Source organism: Struthio camelus, chromosome 3 (assembly GCF_040807025.1).
Source record: "Struthio camelus isolate bStrCam1 chromosome 3, bStrCam1.hap1, whole genome shotgun sequence".
NCBI lineage: Eukaryota > Metazoa > Chordata > Aves > Struthioniformes > Struthionidae > Struthio > Struthio camelus.
Window position 1 is genome coordinate 41,059,311 of NC_090944.1, and position 16,079 is coordinate 41,075,389.

Below are 16,079 nucleotides of genomic sequence, written 5' to 3' on the forward strand. Positions count from 1 at the left end.
TGGGAGACGACGGTCCACACTTTGCTCCTGAGCGAGCCATCTGCCCAGCTTTTGCAAAGTAGTAGGCTTACCTTTCATTTCAGTTGCAACAGTATAATTACAAGGAAACGTAATACTGCCTTAACAAGGGTATCATTTGTAGAACTGGAGACAAAGCCGGGACAGTTAGCGCTCTGTGGACAACTAATAATCTCACTTCACGTGTTACAAGCTTTTTATATTTACATAGCCTCTGTGAATTATTTCAGTAGCTATGATCAGTTCTTTCCTTAGTTCCTCCCTTAGCTTGCTAAGGTACGTTTAACTTTTTTCCTTTTTCTCCCTCCGTTCTTTTATGCAGTTCTCCTCAAAAGTTCCTCCTCTAATTCCCACTCTCTCCTACTAAGCTGGTATCTCAGCGTTTGTAATCTTTTTTGCTACTTCCTCTTCCGTATGGCTGAAGTTGTGTCTTTGCTGTCCTTACTTTAAAACCCTTTGTCTCAATGCTTTATGTGCCTGTAATTGCTTTCTGAAAAATCACATTTTTCTAAAATGGCAGGGAATGTAAGCCTACCAGTCCACAACTTACATGGAACTGTATCCCAGTTAGTGCTTTTAAGTGCTTAGTGCTTTTAAGATTGCATCAGATTGGGACTAATATGTTTTGTATTGATTGTCTGCTTTCTAATTCCTGATTCCTATTCTTTTCAGTCACACTATGGTTTTGAATTTTGGAAAATATAATGGTTGCAACTCCTACTTATGGTTGCTATAAATTGAATTGTTGTTTTAATTTAAGATCGTAAGTCCTAATTCTAAAAGACAACTGGATAATATTTAAAGCAACACATAGTATTCTGTTAATGTAGTTACGTAAATAATCCAGTTCTGGTATTTAGACAAAACAGTCTAATTTGGAAGTGATTTTTTTTAAATTAAAATTAAAATTCTTACTGAGATGAAAGTGTTTTTTTTTTTATTGTGTCTGTACATTATGGCCAGTAATTGTGCAAATATTTTTTTCCAAATTCCAGAAAATGGAAAATCCTGATGAACTGGCAGAACTCATAAATATGAATCTTGCTCAGCTTTGCTCACTTCTAATGGCTCTCTGGGGACAGTTTCTGGAGGTCATTACCTTACAAGAGGAAGTCACAGCAATGCTAGCGCAGGAGCATCACACGTTAAGAGTGAGTATTGACTTTGGCATTATAAAGGGCATGTCACATTCTTATGGAAATGTGTATCAAAATGACAGACCCAATTCCAACTTTTTTGACTTTGTTTGTGGAAGTTAGTTTGAATCATAAATGGAGCCATTGGGTTGCGTTTGTTAGCTCAAGTATCGTGTTGTTAGAGCTTATTCTTGGAATATAATACATAAAATACAAACCAACTAATTCTTTGAACTTTTGAATAAGAAATGCAGTTGAGAAGGCCAAGTGTAGGCTGTGGCACAGGAGGTGTTTGTGTAGAATGATATGTTTTTATTCAGGAGCCATGCCTAGTGCCTGCCCATTTTACTTCCCTGCCACATGTAGGCATCGTGAAATGAAATTTGTTTTTCTTCTGAGTTAAGAATTTACAGCATTCATAAGCTCTGGAGGGCCTCCTAAGTAGGATTTTAAAATCAGAAATGATCTGACGTGTGAGCAGACATCTTGTGTATATATACATATGTATGTGTGTGTGTGTGTGGCGAGTAACTACATACCCACCCACCCACATACACAGTTGATCTGTTTGTTTATATGCACATGTGCACTGTTGCTGAGGGTTTTCTACAGGCAAATTCATAGCAATGTTGACTCTCAGAGTGAACTGTTTTCAAGTATTAGCTAAAGCTGTGCCCTCATCCCCTAATAAATACTTTTTTCCTTCCCCTCTTTTTTTTTTTATCAAGGATTTGAACAAAGCTGGCATTTTAAAGTTTTCAGGGAGACGGATTCATTAAAACAGGAAAAAAAAAAAAACCTGAAATGCCCAACTCTGGATTTCAGCGGGCCCGGCATCTTTACTGTCCGAGATCATAATCCGTGCGTTTATCGCAACGTGTTATAGAAAAGGTCATCTTAAAGAGGTTGTCTGAAAGCATTTCTTGTAAAACATTTTGTTAATGGGTCTAATTAATGAGAATACATGCCATCAGTGCTTTCAAAATTGTAATTGTCACAATCTAAAGTCTCTTTTAAGGTGTTAGTTCTCAAAGATATGATTAGTCTAACCTGCATTTCTGCCGCTCGCATCAGAGACCTTTCTCTTTAGTTTCTGGAGACATATATAGCCTTATATTATATAAAGTTGATAAACAACTTTGCTGTTGAGGGGTTCATGGCTTAATCTGGAGGACAAATGAAATCTTTCAGAAAAAAATGCAAGATTTATTTGTTAGATTGGACATGTTAACAGTAAGAAAGTCTGATCATTTTACTGTCCATCTGATCTTACTTATCATTACATGCTTTTCATATGAATTTAGGAATCCTTCAAGTTAATTCTAGTAGAAGTTATAAAAGGAGAATACTGTTTTAGTTAACCTGCACTTGCATTCAACTGTTGCTATGTTAGTGTTTGTACAAATATGTAATTAATAAACAAGAATAAGCCTTAATATTTTTATTTTTGCTGATCCTGATGTTAAAATACAAAATATATTGGGTAATGATGTGTACAAAGTTTCTTTAATGTGGTTCTTTTTAAGAGCTCTGGTTTAATTCAATCTCTCCAGCACTCAAATACCTTAAAAATTGAATTTCACTGCAATTATTTTAAGGACTATAAATCAAAGTAGTTAATTATACCGAGTGAGTTGAGATATTGTGCGTATCAACAGTATTTCTGTGATGTCTTCTAGATTTCACAAAATAGAGGGTCCCTTTCTTCTTCCTTCCCTTAAAAAAAAAAAAAAAAAAAAAGTATCATTTGGTTTCATGCTTGCATTTTTTTCTTCTTCCAATTACTTTTATGCCTGCTTAATTTATTATCTGTCACTAAAAAAAAAAAAAAAAGAACAAATTCCTTCCTTAAAGCTGAAGGGATATTCTTTTCTGGAGGTATGAATCCACACTCACGGTATGATGGTGTGGTGTGGGGTTGAAGAATCTTACGTAGTCCTCAATGTGGCTTGCTACTGAAGCACACCGACTCTCTTGAATTTCTAAATACATACCTCTGGGCTCAAAGGTGACCTTTGCTGTAACTGAAAGACTTGATCTTACATTCTTTTTGGAAAAGAAGTGTCCACTAGCAATTTTTTAGTGAACTTTGCAGTTACTTTAAACTACGTTATCTACCTGAAGATAGATACTCCGTTGTATTCGCTGCTGGATGCTAAATGTCTCTTAATTTTACCATTTCATGTTACAATATTTACAGAGTATGCTTTCTACAGGAAATTCTCCCTGGGAAAGTCTTGTATTAATCTAAGAGAAACGGACACTTTTAGAACACATTAATCTGATAGGTTTAAATGTTTATAGTAAAATAGCTCTCTGGAAGTGCCTGCCATCGGCATTTGGTCAAATGACTTTCACTCCCTGTGCGTTGATTATAGATGGCTATAAAACAGCTATTTCTGCTGGAATGTTGTGAGAAAATAAGGTTATAGTGAAACAGTGTATTTTAAAGCTTGCAGTCACTTTGAATACATCTTCTCTCTAAAACACTATACCAGATTTTAATTGCTACATAAAAAATGGGGGAAATTTTAGGCCTACTAGAGCATCTGTCATCTGCAATATCCACCTAATAATAAAGTTTTCAAGTAAGTATTATTGAAAAAACTGTTTGAGATATGTTGTTTTAATATTACAAAAAGTTAGCACGCTAAATTAGCTCACACAAGATATTTGTTCCATAGTGACATCTTCTGGTAGGTCTGAGCATGCTGTTCCTTTCAGTTTGATGAGTCCCATAATATAAGGAGAATATATATACTGCTTTTTCCCCCCTCAATTTTTGATTTTTCTGGGCATTTGGAGCAGCTCTGAAGCTTGCTTTCAGCTAACGTTGTACCTTTGCTGTTGTACTGAGAGCTCTCTGGAGCTGGTAATGGGATTTTTGCTGAAAGTACTGGAATTGGTTGAACAGTTACAAATAGCATTAACAGCAAACAAACAAAGAACTCCTTCCTTTTTCTTTTCTGGACAGTCAGTGGCAGAATCGTAGAGATCTGTTCTCCGTATAATTCTAGTCACTTTATGTGGTGAAGTGATTGGTAGCAGCTGAATTCAAACCTACCTCTCTTTCCTGCTGAGAAACAGATTTATGCTCTGTTCTTGGCCTGGGATCACAGAAGCATCTACTAATTGGGAAATAGTCCTGTTCTTATTTTATTTCCTGTTACACAATTGATTAGGATCTTTTAATTATTTTTTTAAGTTATTTAGGATGACAGCCAGTCATCATAATGATGAATTGCTTAAGAAATCTATTTTTAAAACAGTAAATGTCTGTAGAGGGAGGGTTGCCCCTTTCTGGGGGGAAGGTTAAGGGTTAGTTCTGACTAAATTGCTTATTTAGAAAATAGATGTCTGTTTAAAAAGCCGGGTGGAAAAACAGAGAGGAGTGCTTAGGGATGCTCTGATTCTAGTCCAACTCGTGTGCGCACAAACTTCTAGTGTAATTTCTGAAGGAAAGCACGTACATCTTTTTTCTGTTTGTGTGTGCATGTGTTTGGTCGCTATTGAGACTGGAAGTTGTATTTACAAGGAAGTATCCAATTTAAAGTTTTCTTTTACTTCTTTTTACTTTAAAACATTGTCCAAGGCTATTCATAGATGATGTTCTCACTGAGGTTAGTTCATATAACACAATAAATTGGTTTCTGGGAGGCTGAGATGGAAGGACACTAAGCTTTTAGTGAAGTCTGGAGAATGGTTTTTTGTTTTTAGAGAAATTTTGCAGAAATTCTTTCCTTTTAAAAAAAAAAAAAAAAAAAGAACAACAACGAAATAGAAAAGATGGAAGCTACAAAACGTAAAACTTCATCCAGCCGGTACTCTCTGTAAAAGCATCCTGGGCCGTGTCTGTGCTGAGGACACACGCAGCTATTGTTCTACTTTTGCTGCACTGGTTGAGGTTGGGATGCTGCCGGGGTCTGGTGCCTGCCCGCTGGGTACGGTGCAAACTCACCCTCGCTTCCCCTGGGGAAGTTAGATAATTTAAGAGGTAGGCTCAGATTACATGGAGGAAATAAAGGAGTATAGGGCCAAGAAGTGGTTGGTAAATAAATGATTGATTAAGTAGACTAGATGCACATGCGATTCTCTAAGTGGGGTAGAAATTTTATTTCAATTTATAGAAACAAATTGGTGTTTATGCTCAAGTTAAAGCGTAAGCAGTTGCCTACAGCCACTGTGCAGCACGTTCTTTTGTGTATGTCTTGTTACAACAAACAAGATAAAGCCTATTGCCATAGTGCGTTCAATTGCATGTTTTGAAAAAATAAAAGTTCTGAAAAATGCATTCAGGTTAAATTAATGTTATATAATATTTGAAATGTAAGAAACCCGATCTTGCAAAACCTTGGCTTTTGATTTTTCTAGATACTGCATTTTCAATATATTTCATCATTATATATTTTTTTTTACTTGTGGTAAGTTACTGTATCATTCACTCTCTTCTATTTCATCATTATGTATTGGATAAGAATATGCTCCCCTGTGTCATAAGATACCATTTTAATAGTGTAAGTTTGTTAACCCTGGACATACAGTTAAGTTTTGAATACAGCACTTGTAATTAGCTTACGTTTTGTTATTGTCTTTATCAGTTGAAGGTAAAATCTTTACAGCAAAAGACTTTTTGCCTTAGAGTTTACTTGTGGACTAGATAGTATTCACGACAAGTTTGAAACACATACTTTCCGGTGTTCTGGGTCTGGAGAATATCTAAAGTGGGTTTCTTCTTCTGAAGATAATGCTCAAGCACATTCAGAAGTGTCCAAGAAACAGTAATTTCATTTCCTTTCATTGAATTCCTCTTAATATTTTTGCATGTTAGCATTCCGGATGAGCTTTGTTTGGATGATTCATTTGTTCATAATTGAGTTTTCAGCAGGCAGTTGAGTCTAATGTAGTTCCCCTCAGTCATCCAGGGCATAAGTTAAAATTCTTTTTTCAGAAAATAAAAATAACTCTCTGTGTAGTTCATGCAAGTTGATAACATTGGGGTGTGGCAGTGTTGGTGAATTTTCAAAAGTCGTTATAATATAAAAAGCTCTTACTTTATTTGGATCTTGCAGGTGCGCAGATTTGCAGAAGCATTCTTTTGTCTTGAGCATCCTAGGCAAGCTGCGCTTGCCTATCAAGAACTACAGTGAGTAGTCTTTTGAAGCGTACAGTATGTAGCACCTAACAGTATTTATTCTGTAGCTTATGCTGTGTAAAAATACTGTCTTGTAGAAATGGTTATGTAACAAATTCAAGAGAAAATGCTCTAAATATGCATTTGAATTTTTTTTAATGAAGATCGTGTAAGAAGTTAAGATAGTGGAATTCAAATGTAGTAGCAGAGTAGCTTTTAAAGAAGTATATAATAATTACAGAGTAGCTATTAAATAAGTAATTAGTAAAAAAAAAACTTCTAAAGTGAGTTAAACTACTACTAATTTCTGCTAATGTAAATATAAATAGTTGTATTTTGTCATGTGGGACTACTTTCTTTCAGCGCTCAAAGTCATCTACAAATGTGTGCAGCTATCAAAAATACTTCCTTCTGCAGTTCTCTTCCACCCCTCCCTATTGAATGCAGTGAACTAGATGGAGATATGAACTCCTTACCTATAATCTTTGAAGATCGGTATTTAGATTCAATTACTGAAGGTAAACAAACCTCACGGCAGTTTTTTCTCAGGAGAAATGGGCAAAAATGATGGAAAAAATGAGTGTGTTTCTTTACGTTTCTTCCTGGCTGTGATGGAGTATATTTGTTTTCTAGAAACTGTTTCTCTAGTTTGAGTTTTGAAGATTTGTAAAGTTCTGTAATTACTAATGTTTTATAGCTTCAGTTACTTGCATAATCTTGATGTAAACAATACTTTTTTTTTCTCACTTTTTTTGGTAAAAGATCTGGATGTACCCTGGTTGGTAGTTCAGAATCTTCCAAGGTCAGAGTCCAATAAACTGGATAAATTTGAGGCTGAAGAAGGTTTTGTAGCTGCTTTTACTAGCCCAGAATTGAAAATAAGACCTGCAGGTGCCTCCAACCCTTGGCATTCAGAAAGTGAGAAGCTGCTAGCAAAGTCTTTGAAAGGGAAAAATGAAGATGCAAATAAATCCAAAGTTAAGGTTACTAAGCTTATGAAAACAATGAAACCTGAAAACACAAAAAAAATCGTGAAACAGAACTCTAAGGACTCTGTGGTTTTAGTAGGCTACAAATGCTTGAAAAGCACAGCATTGGAAGATGCCTCTAGAAGCCCAGAAGGCAGGCCTTCGTATAATGCTGCCGAAGGGCTGGACCCTACGTTAGGTGGATTTCCTTGTGACACAAAGACCTGCACCGGGCAAATAAGTCAAACAGAGCTTACATGTTTGGCCTCTAGAACTGAGCAAAAGACTGCCAAGACTGAAGGTATTCAACCAAGTCAGGGTAGCCCAGTGAATTCTTATTGCACAAACGTGGCTATTTTTGGTAGACTTAATATCTCCCAGGCAGGTCCTGGAATTACGGAAGCAGATAGTGCTCTGCAGCCCGGAGGTGCACTTGAAGGCTGTCATGGAGGTCAGCCAACTGCATCAGGCGTCAGGACAATTGAGGTGAAACCAATTAGTAAGAATCCCTATGAAGGGGAGAAAGTAACTGTTCACATTGGATCATGGGCTGAGTTTCCACAAGATGGAGTGCAAGGAGAGAATTTGCAGACGCCCAATATTCAGGCTTCAGAATCCAGAAGTAAACTGAACTCAGGAGAACAAGAACAAGTATTTGAGAAAGAAGATGTCCGTGAAAGAAATTTCCGACATACGAGTGATGTCTTGACAAGAGTAAGAAGTAACCAGCCTACTCTTCCTACAAAAGAAACTCAAATTTCTGTAAGTGGAGATGTGACTAAATTACCAGATGTTAGTGTGATGTATGCCTCTTCTAGATTTTCAGATTCAGGTGTAGAAAGTGAACCAAGCTCTTTCGCAACTCACCCCAACCCCGATCAGGTTTTTGAAAATATTCAGGGGCAAAGTGCATACAGTAGTGAGAGGTTATTTCCTCAGCTTTTACTAAAACCGGACTGTGCTATAAAAAATGCCATAGAAAGCCATTGCACTGAGAGTACCAGTGCTGTAAGTGAAATACAGTCATCCCTGACATCCATAAATTCTCTGCCTTCAGATGATGATGAGCTGTCACCTGATGAAAATTCAAAGATATCTATTGTACCTGAATGCCAGCTGACTGACAGCAAAACTATATTGGATCTTGGAGCAATTGACTTACAAAAATGCGATGACGGTAAAAAATCAAATACCAATTTGCAGCAGGAGTGTCTTGTCTTTTCAGGACGTTCAGATAATGAAACTCTGTCTATACATTCCTCAGAGTCAGGCACAAAAGATCTTTTACACTTAGTTGTTTCAGATGAAGATGCATCTACTGATGTGAAAAGTTACAGCCCACAGGCAAACATTGTCACAACTTCTGAGGACTCTCAGGACCTTGAAAAGCATCATAACACTACAGGAGAAACAGCTAAATTGCATGTGGAAATTACTTATATGGGTGAGCCATCTGTTGTTTCAGGTTGTTCATCCATAAATGAGTGTGAGGTTGAAAAAACCAATGAAGGAAAACATAATGAAACTTTAGAATTAAAAGAGACAGCTGAAGAACTGTTAATAGTGAAAAGTGAAACTGGTACAGATAGTCTTTCTCCAGCCAGTAGTACTGATATAGTAAAGCAAGGGCTCGTAGAAAACTATTTTGGCTCTCGAAGCAGCACAGATATTTCAGATATTTGGCCAATGGACAACAGCGATCCTGTTAGCCCTCAAAAGGAAACATACGAAAAACAAACGATTTGCTCCTCCCAACAAGAGGAGGAAGACGAGGAGGATCAAGAAATGATTGAAAACGGGTATTATGAAGAAACGGACTATAGCGTTTTAGATGGCGCTTCCAGTGCTGACCCAGACCAGGATCTTGGTTTTGCGGAAGAGAGAGCTTTAAGATCTGAAAGGTGTGAGAGTGGGCATCTAAGAGATGGAATAACTGTGCCTCCTGTCTGTACTCCTGGTTGCCTGTCTTTTCCTTCTGCTCTGAGAGACTCTCCTTGCAATGTTATCTGTTCGTCAAGGACTAAAACTGATGCAATTACGCAGCAGCCAGGCAGCACGTCCTACAGCTCAGCTTCATCTGTTTCCTGGTATGAAAGCTCCCCAAAACCTCAAATGCTAGCGTAAGTGATTGTTTTAAAACAAACAATTTATTTACATTCAGAAATGATGATAATGATGGGTAAAAGAGAAAAAGAAGCATGGTTAGTCCCCAGATCTGGCCTCTAGAACGTGCACACTCCAGTTACATCACCTTTTAGATGTTCAGATAGAGAGTGTTAGCACAGAAATCCTTTTGGCAATTACCCTGTAATTTCATGTGATTTGATAAACTTCAAACAAAACAGAGGTTTTTTTGTTTCTCTAATATGCTCTTTTTTAAAAATAAACATTCAACCAAAAAGTGATGTAGTAATAGCTAGCGAGCATAAAAATGAAGTTTTATGAAATGGAAACAGTTAAAATAGTAAGTATAGGAAAACATGCTTTGATTTGAAAAATAAAAAAGCAAAAAAGCCCTGTAATTTGTTGTCCATTCCAGTTGGTTAAGTGAAGCTGTGTGTGATACTGGCCAAGCTGATGACTTATTTTTTTAGTCTTAACTTAAATATCCGAAATTTAACACCTGAAAGACCCATAGTACTTGCAATTAACGCTGCAGTTTGGATACTAGAAAAGCTAAATTTAGAGGAACATCAGGGATTCCAAATTGTACCTCATCTTGTTGCAAACAGAGGCATTTCCCTTGATATGCCCTACTGCTAACTGATCATGGGAAGCAGCAGTTTAATGTGTTGCAATGGAAGTAACATGTTGCTCTCAGAAAGAAGAAAACTTAGCAGAGAGAATATGAAGCAGACGGAAGAGACAGGAAGATGGGAAGCAGCTGAGAACAGGAATAAGGATCTAGCGACAATGGAAGAAAACAAGAATAGAAGTGAGAGGACAGAAACACAGCTTCTGAAATAATTGAAAATGGGAAGCGGAGAGTGGATAGTGGCACGGAACAGGAGAGGTGAAAAGCAGAGGATATTTAGGGTGTTTTTTAAACAATAAAAGAAGGGGAACCTGGTGGGAGTAAAATCAAAACTAGTAACCTCTGCTGCAGAGTGGTGAGACCAGCAGACAGTAATGAGACCTGTTTAAGCTGACTTAATGAGGCTAACTAATTGGCTCTTGCCAGTTAGTGAGGAACGAACTGAAGAAAAAGCTGGGAAAACAGAAAGATGAGTGGAATGGGAGGAAGACGAGAGTGGGGAGGCTGAGGAGGACGGGATACGGAGTAACGCTGTAGCGGATCATGCAGAACAGATGAAATAAGGAGGGAAAGGATTTAAGGAAGCGTAAAACTTTTGGCATGAAACAAAACTGTGTGAATTGTTGCAAAGAAACTCTGAAATATAATTAACTACGTAGGAAGGTCATACACAAAGAAACTATGGGGAGGGGAAGAAAGGGAGGAATGCAAGGAACTCCTAGCATGTGGGAAGCTGAGCTATTTGAAACTGTAGAGCCTAAGACCTCACATGATATGTAAAAGATCAGAGGTCTGGATCTGGTTTCTTTTGGAGGAAATATCAGTTGTTCAGTCTGTCAGAAGGTCTTTCTGGTGAGCAATTACAGCATTGTCTCCAGCTCCTTGCTGACCTAGGAAATAAGTTTCACATTTAGCAGGAGTTATTAAAAGTCAATGGAAATCTTCACCTTGACTTCAAATCACATTATAATTCATGTAATTTTGTTAGCGTTGCATTTAAACAAAGCTGTTACTGCTCAAGACCAGAACTAAATCAAAATATTTGGTGGCTTCAGAAATACGTCACAGCTTGCAGAGGTGTTCAAAGGAGAAGAGAGTGGAGCTTGGGGTATGGATCTTGTTATAGGAGAAAAAGTTTTTTAGGAAGCTGAAATGAAAAAATATTTTGAGGAATTGAGTTATTTTGTGAAGATAGTAATTTGACAAATATTTTTTTTTCTTCATACCAGTTACATAGAATGCAAAAGTAAAAAGACAGTAGAAAACTCTACCTTAGGAGACCCTACATTTGTCTGCCAATAGTATAGTAAATGTTATATCATAAATGTTGTTCTGTTGCAGTTTCCTCCAGGCTAAAGAAGAATTGAAGCAACTTAAACTTCCTGGATTTATGTATAGTGATGTTTTCAAACTGGCTTCTTCAATACCTTATTTTAGTATGGAAGAGGATGACTGTCCAGAAGATGGAATACATCTTATAGTCTGCGTCCATGGCCTAGATGGTATGCACGGAAAGCTGATACTGAACAAGATATCAGTTCAGATTACCAGTCAAGTTTAGCTTATGTCATGTGAACTCTGAACTAAACCTTGCTGAAATAAGTTCACTAGAAGAAAACGGGAACCTGACTTTGTAAAGCTGCCTTTAACAAATTATTTCATGAAATCATTTAAATTAAACGAAGAATTTTATGTAACATTTCTCTTGAGTAAAACTTCCCTGTACACAAGCTCAGTTTATGTTACAGTTCAAATTAGATACATTCTCCAGTTTTTAATGACGTACAGATATTTGCCCGTACCCTGGTTACAGACCAGAGTTAATAACAATACAGTTTCACGTAGTATTTGTAATGTTACGTTGTCAAGGAAAATAAAATGTGTGTATCTTATTGTAAGGAAAAGTCTACATGTAAAATAAGACGTTACTGCAGTCTAGTATTAGGTTTTAAAATGTTGGCTCACTGTGCCATAGAGTCACGGCCTGGTTGAGGTTGGAATGGACTCTGGCAGTCATCTAGTCCAACGCCCCTGATCATAGCAGGGTCACCTAGAGCAGGCTGCCCAGGACCGTGTCCAGTTGAGTTTTAATATCCCCAAGGATGGAGAGACTACTGTACCAGAAATGAGAAAATCCCTTGCTAAATGAAACAAGATGGGAAAATTTAAACAGCTTAAATATATTCACCAGCTTCTAGTTTAAAGCATATGCGTACGCTAAGAAGCGGTGGCCCCGCTGGTTGAGTTTTTTCATAGCTTTCTACTATCAACCTTTTTATTTCTTTTTGTGAAGTTTCTTAAATGAACAACGTAAGGGATACGGCAGGGCAATACACAGAATATTGAACTGGACTGACTTTGCAGGACTTTCTTGTTCGTCTTTCAAATTCCTAATTCAAAAGCAAAATTCAAAATATCGCTTTTTTTTTTTTTTTTTTGCCTCTGGCCAGAAAGCAGCCACTGTTAAGTGCTTTTAACATTGAACTCAGAAATGTTCCTTCTTACTAGCATAGATGTTCAAGTGCTATTGTGTGCCAAGAGTCGATACAAAAGTTAACCATAAAAACTGTTGTTTAAAAGCAAGTCTTTGAAGCCTTCAAACAGTCCGTAAAGTCAGATTTTTTTTTACGAAATGGAGAATTCAACTAATTATTTAAATCGGTTCTTAATAGCTGATTTAAATAAGAACCTAGTTCTCTAAGTAAGGCAGTAAGGGTACCCTTTCTTGATAATCGTTCAATGGTTTAGATGGTGAACGTGGAATGATGGAGGAAAAGGGCCTTATTCTTTTTTGACGAATTCCAAAGGTATTAATGATCACTGATATGTAGGGGAATCTTCAGGAGGTTGGTTAAACTAGCTTTAGTTGTTTTGTGTATCACTCTTAACGTATTGTTATCTGCTGACAGTCCCCTTTGACTTTTACTCTTATGAAAAGCTTTCTGGTGTGTCCTTATTTCTTGCGTCTTCACTAAATTCTTTAACTTAGCTCAGAGTACATTAATTGACTTTGATAAAAGCTAATGAGGTTTTCAAGTATTTAATGTTCACAGAGCTATGTATCTATTGGGTGCTAAGACAAAATCATCAAACATGACTTTCTAAATTGTTACTTTTTTAAATGGTGACTGAGTTGAATGTCATTTTACAGACTTTTTTGGCATTGTATTTGGCCTGGCAGTTTATCTTCCCAAGTCTCATTGAATTTTAATTAGGGGTGAGAATATCATTAGCTGTGTTTAAATATAAAGCTGTGCTGTAGGGTTATTTCAGTATTCTGTTTCCTTTTTATTGCCAGTTAACTTTGCACTATATAACCCTTGATTGTTTTCCCTTTAAGGTAACAGCGCAGATCTCAGATTAGTGAAGACTTACATTGAGCTAGGGCTGCCTGGAGGGAGAATAGATTTTCTTATGTCCGAGAGGAATCAGGTATTTGCCAACAACAAAAGAATTTTTGTAAAGCAATAAACAGTCTACGTTTTCAGACATATTTAATGGCACTATTGCATTGCAGTTTATCACTTTCTGTACATTTTTATTGCATTTAGCAAGAAATGATGGTTTTAATGTATTTTATGTAAATAAGTCCCCTCACAGAATCTGTGATTTGGTTTGTGGTTTGTATTAAAGTAATTACAACACCTAATACGATACTGGAGGTAGATAGACATAATGACTAGCATTTGTTGGTGCTGTTTTGTTGTATATACTGAAAACTTCTAAGTTCTCAGCGTAACTAGTTAGGATTATAGATAAAACACCCTTGATTTTAATATTTTTTCCCTCCCTGTCAGCTGCTAATGGTAGAAATTGGTGTGGGAAGAAAGGAGATGTATATTCTGCAGGATGTGAGAAATACAAAATATTACTCTTGCTCTTTTCTTTTGTTACTGTACTGGAAGATCCACGTCATGACACTGGATCAATATCAAATTATCGCTGTCGTAAACTTTTGTGAACTTTATTGTTTTCAGACAAGGTAAACTTGAAAAAGCACGGAAGACCTATTTTTATGTATTTTTCTTTCCTGTGTCACATATTTTATTAGATGTACTTAGGGGAGGCATTAGAACAGGGAGCATCTTTAATGGGTCCAATGAAAGATTCATTTAGCGCAGTGGCATATTTCTGGCGATAGCTGCTGGAATGGCTTGAGATCAGGCTGAGCAGGTGCCGAGCCATGCTTGCTCTTGTGTAGTCACCTCAGTTTTTGGCGGTCAGCAGCTCTGAAACTTCCCGAGCTGGCACTCCCACTGAGACCACTGAGTCTAATAGCTACTCATGGACTTTTCTCCTTGATGCTGGCTTTTTTTTTTTCTTGATGCATTTTTACTTCTGGTTTCCACGGTTGAGATGAATTCCACAGTTCATATGTATTAATAATTCTGTTACAAAGAGATTAAAACTGATCCCCCTGCAGCTTGCTTTGAAAAAAAAAAAAAGTCAATAATATTTCCCCATTTTCTATTTCAATTCAATTAAGCATTTTGTAAACAAGTATAGCTTCTCCCTCCTGAGGAGGGAATAGAAGAAACCGAGTCTGTTGAGTCTCTTCTCAGGTGGAAGAGATGTGGAACAGTTTTTGGCCGTCCATGATATCCTTTTCTGCCCATTTTCAAACTTTCTCTCTTTTAAGATGGGATGATCAGAACTTGATCGGACCTTTAAGATGCTTTTGCACTTACTATAACTTAATAATTACTTATGGCTTACTAAATACTATACTGGTATTTTCTGTTCTTCCCGTGATTTCCTAATGTAGCTGATTATAAAACACAGGTATATTGATTAGTATGCGCATATGTGTTTAGGGCTGTTTTTCCCATGTAACATTGTATTGCATTTCTAAGCCTTGCCGTTTTATCACCCAGTTGTGCAGTACTATAAGATGCTTCTGAAATTCTAGTCAGTTCTAGATTTGACTCTCCAGGATAATGTGGTGCTGTGTACCAACTCTGGGATCTTGTTATTCTGCTTCTTCCCTTTTCCAGATCATTTATGAATATGTTGACTATTACAGATGTTAGCAGAGATCCTTTGGAATTTATGTTGAAAAGTTTTAGGCATTCTTTGCCTTACCCCTTTTTCATTTCTTGCTGTTAATCGTTATGGAGAAGCAGCTATGAATTGGCAGTAATGTTTTGGGGGGGGGGGGGATTGTTTTGAATTAAACAGTGCTAATGTAGACTCTCTACTGTTATAGCAATTTTCTCATACTTTTATTTCATGGGCAGTGTGATTTAGTTTTGTGTATGCAGTTTGGTCTTCTGTTTTTCCACAGATAAAGACCATGTGTATGGGGAGGCTTAGAGTAAGGCTGGCAGTTCGTTATGTTGAGATTTATTTTGGGATGTTGGAACAAAGTAGTCTTAAAATAAAATGTATATCACTTTATTCTATGTTACAAGAAAAAAACTGAAAATATGAGCATAACCAGCTGCAGTGTCTCTGTTTGAAGTTAATATGGATACTTTTATTTGTGTACTGTTGATTAAAACTCTGGGGAATAAGAACTCAGACTGAATGCAGAATGTATATTGCTGCATTAGAAAATACAGTTATTATTTTTTATTTCTTTTATTTTACAGAATGATACCTTTGCTGATTTTGATTCCATGACAGATCGCCTTTTAGATGAAATTATACAGTATATTCAAATTTATAATCTAACCCTTTCAAAAATCAGGTAATATCTGTTCTATATTATTTATAGAAATAAAATTAAAACTAGAGCCCTGTGTTATTTTGAACTGTGATGCTCAGCGGCAGGCCGCAAGAGAGCTGGGAAAGAGAAATTAATGGAGGGGGAGGAGTAGGGAAAAGGAAGACAAAGGAGAGAGAAGATTATCTAGCTGAAAGAAAATTGAGCATATAGTCACAACCAGTTGTGCTAGTGTTTTTTGGGCAGAGTGACTTACACGTTACATTTCAGAAACTGCTGTCCTGGGCCTCCTTAGAGATCCTGCTTGATAGTATTCAGTAGTAAAACATTAATATTCTGAGAAACTAGAAAGAAATAATAATAGTGCTATTTCTAGATTAGGGTAGCTTTGTTCTGATTTCATAGC

At 36.8% G+C, this 16,079-nt stretch overlaps 1 protein-coding gene across 9 annotated transcripts in view; it reads left to right on the forward strand.

Annotated features, from left to right (window-relative positions):
- Positions 1-16,079, forward strand: part of FAM135A (family with sequence similarity 135 member A) — an 89,007-nt gene that overhangs the window by 50,531 nt on the left and 22,397 nt on the right. For 8 of the 9 annotated variants that reach the window (XR_011140106.1, XR_011140105.1, XM_068937489.1 and 5 more), the window contains 7 exons: positions 1,014-1,169; positions 6,224-6,297; positions 6,649-6,803; positions 7,048-9,373; positions 11,350-11,510; positions 13,349-13,440; positions 15,600-15,697. Coding sequence is in view for 6 of the 9 variants with exons in the window: in XM_068937489.1 (XP_068793590.1) it covers positions 1,014-1,169; positions 6,224-6,297; positions 6,649-6,803; positions 7,048-9,373; positions 11,350-11,510; positions 13,349-13,440; positions 15,600-15,697 (3,062 nt within the window). In the remaining 3 variants the exon portion in view is untranslated. The remainder of the gene's footprint in view (positions 1-1,013; positions 1,170-6,223; positions 6,298-6,648; positions 6,804-7,047; positions 9,374-11,349; positions 11,511-13,348; positions 13,441-15,599; positions 15,698-16,079) is intronic. The other variant, XR_011140107.1, reaches the window with a different exon arrangement.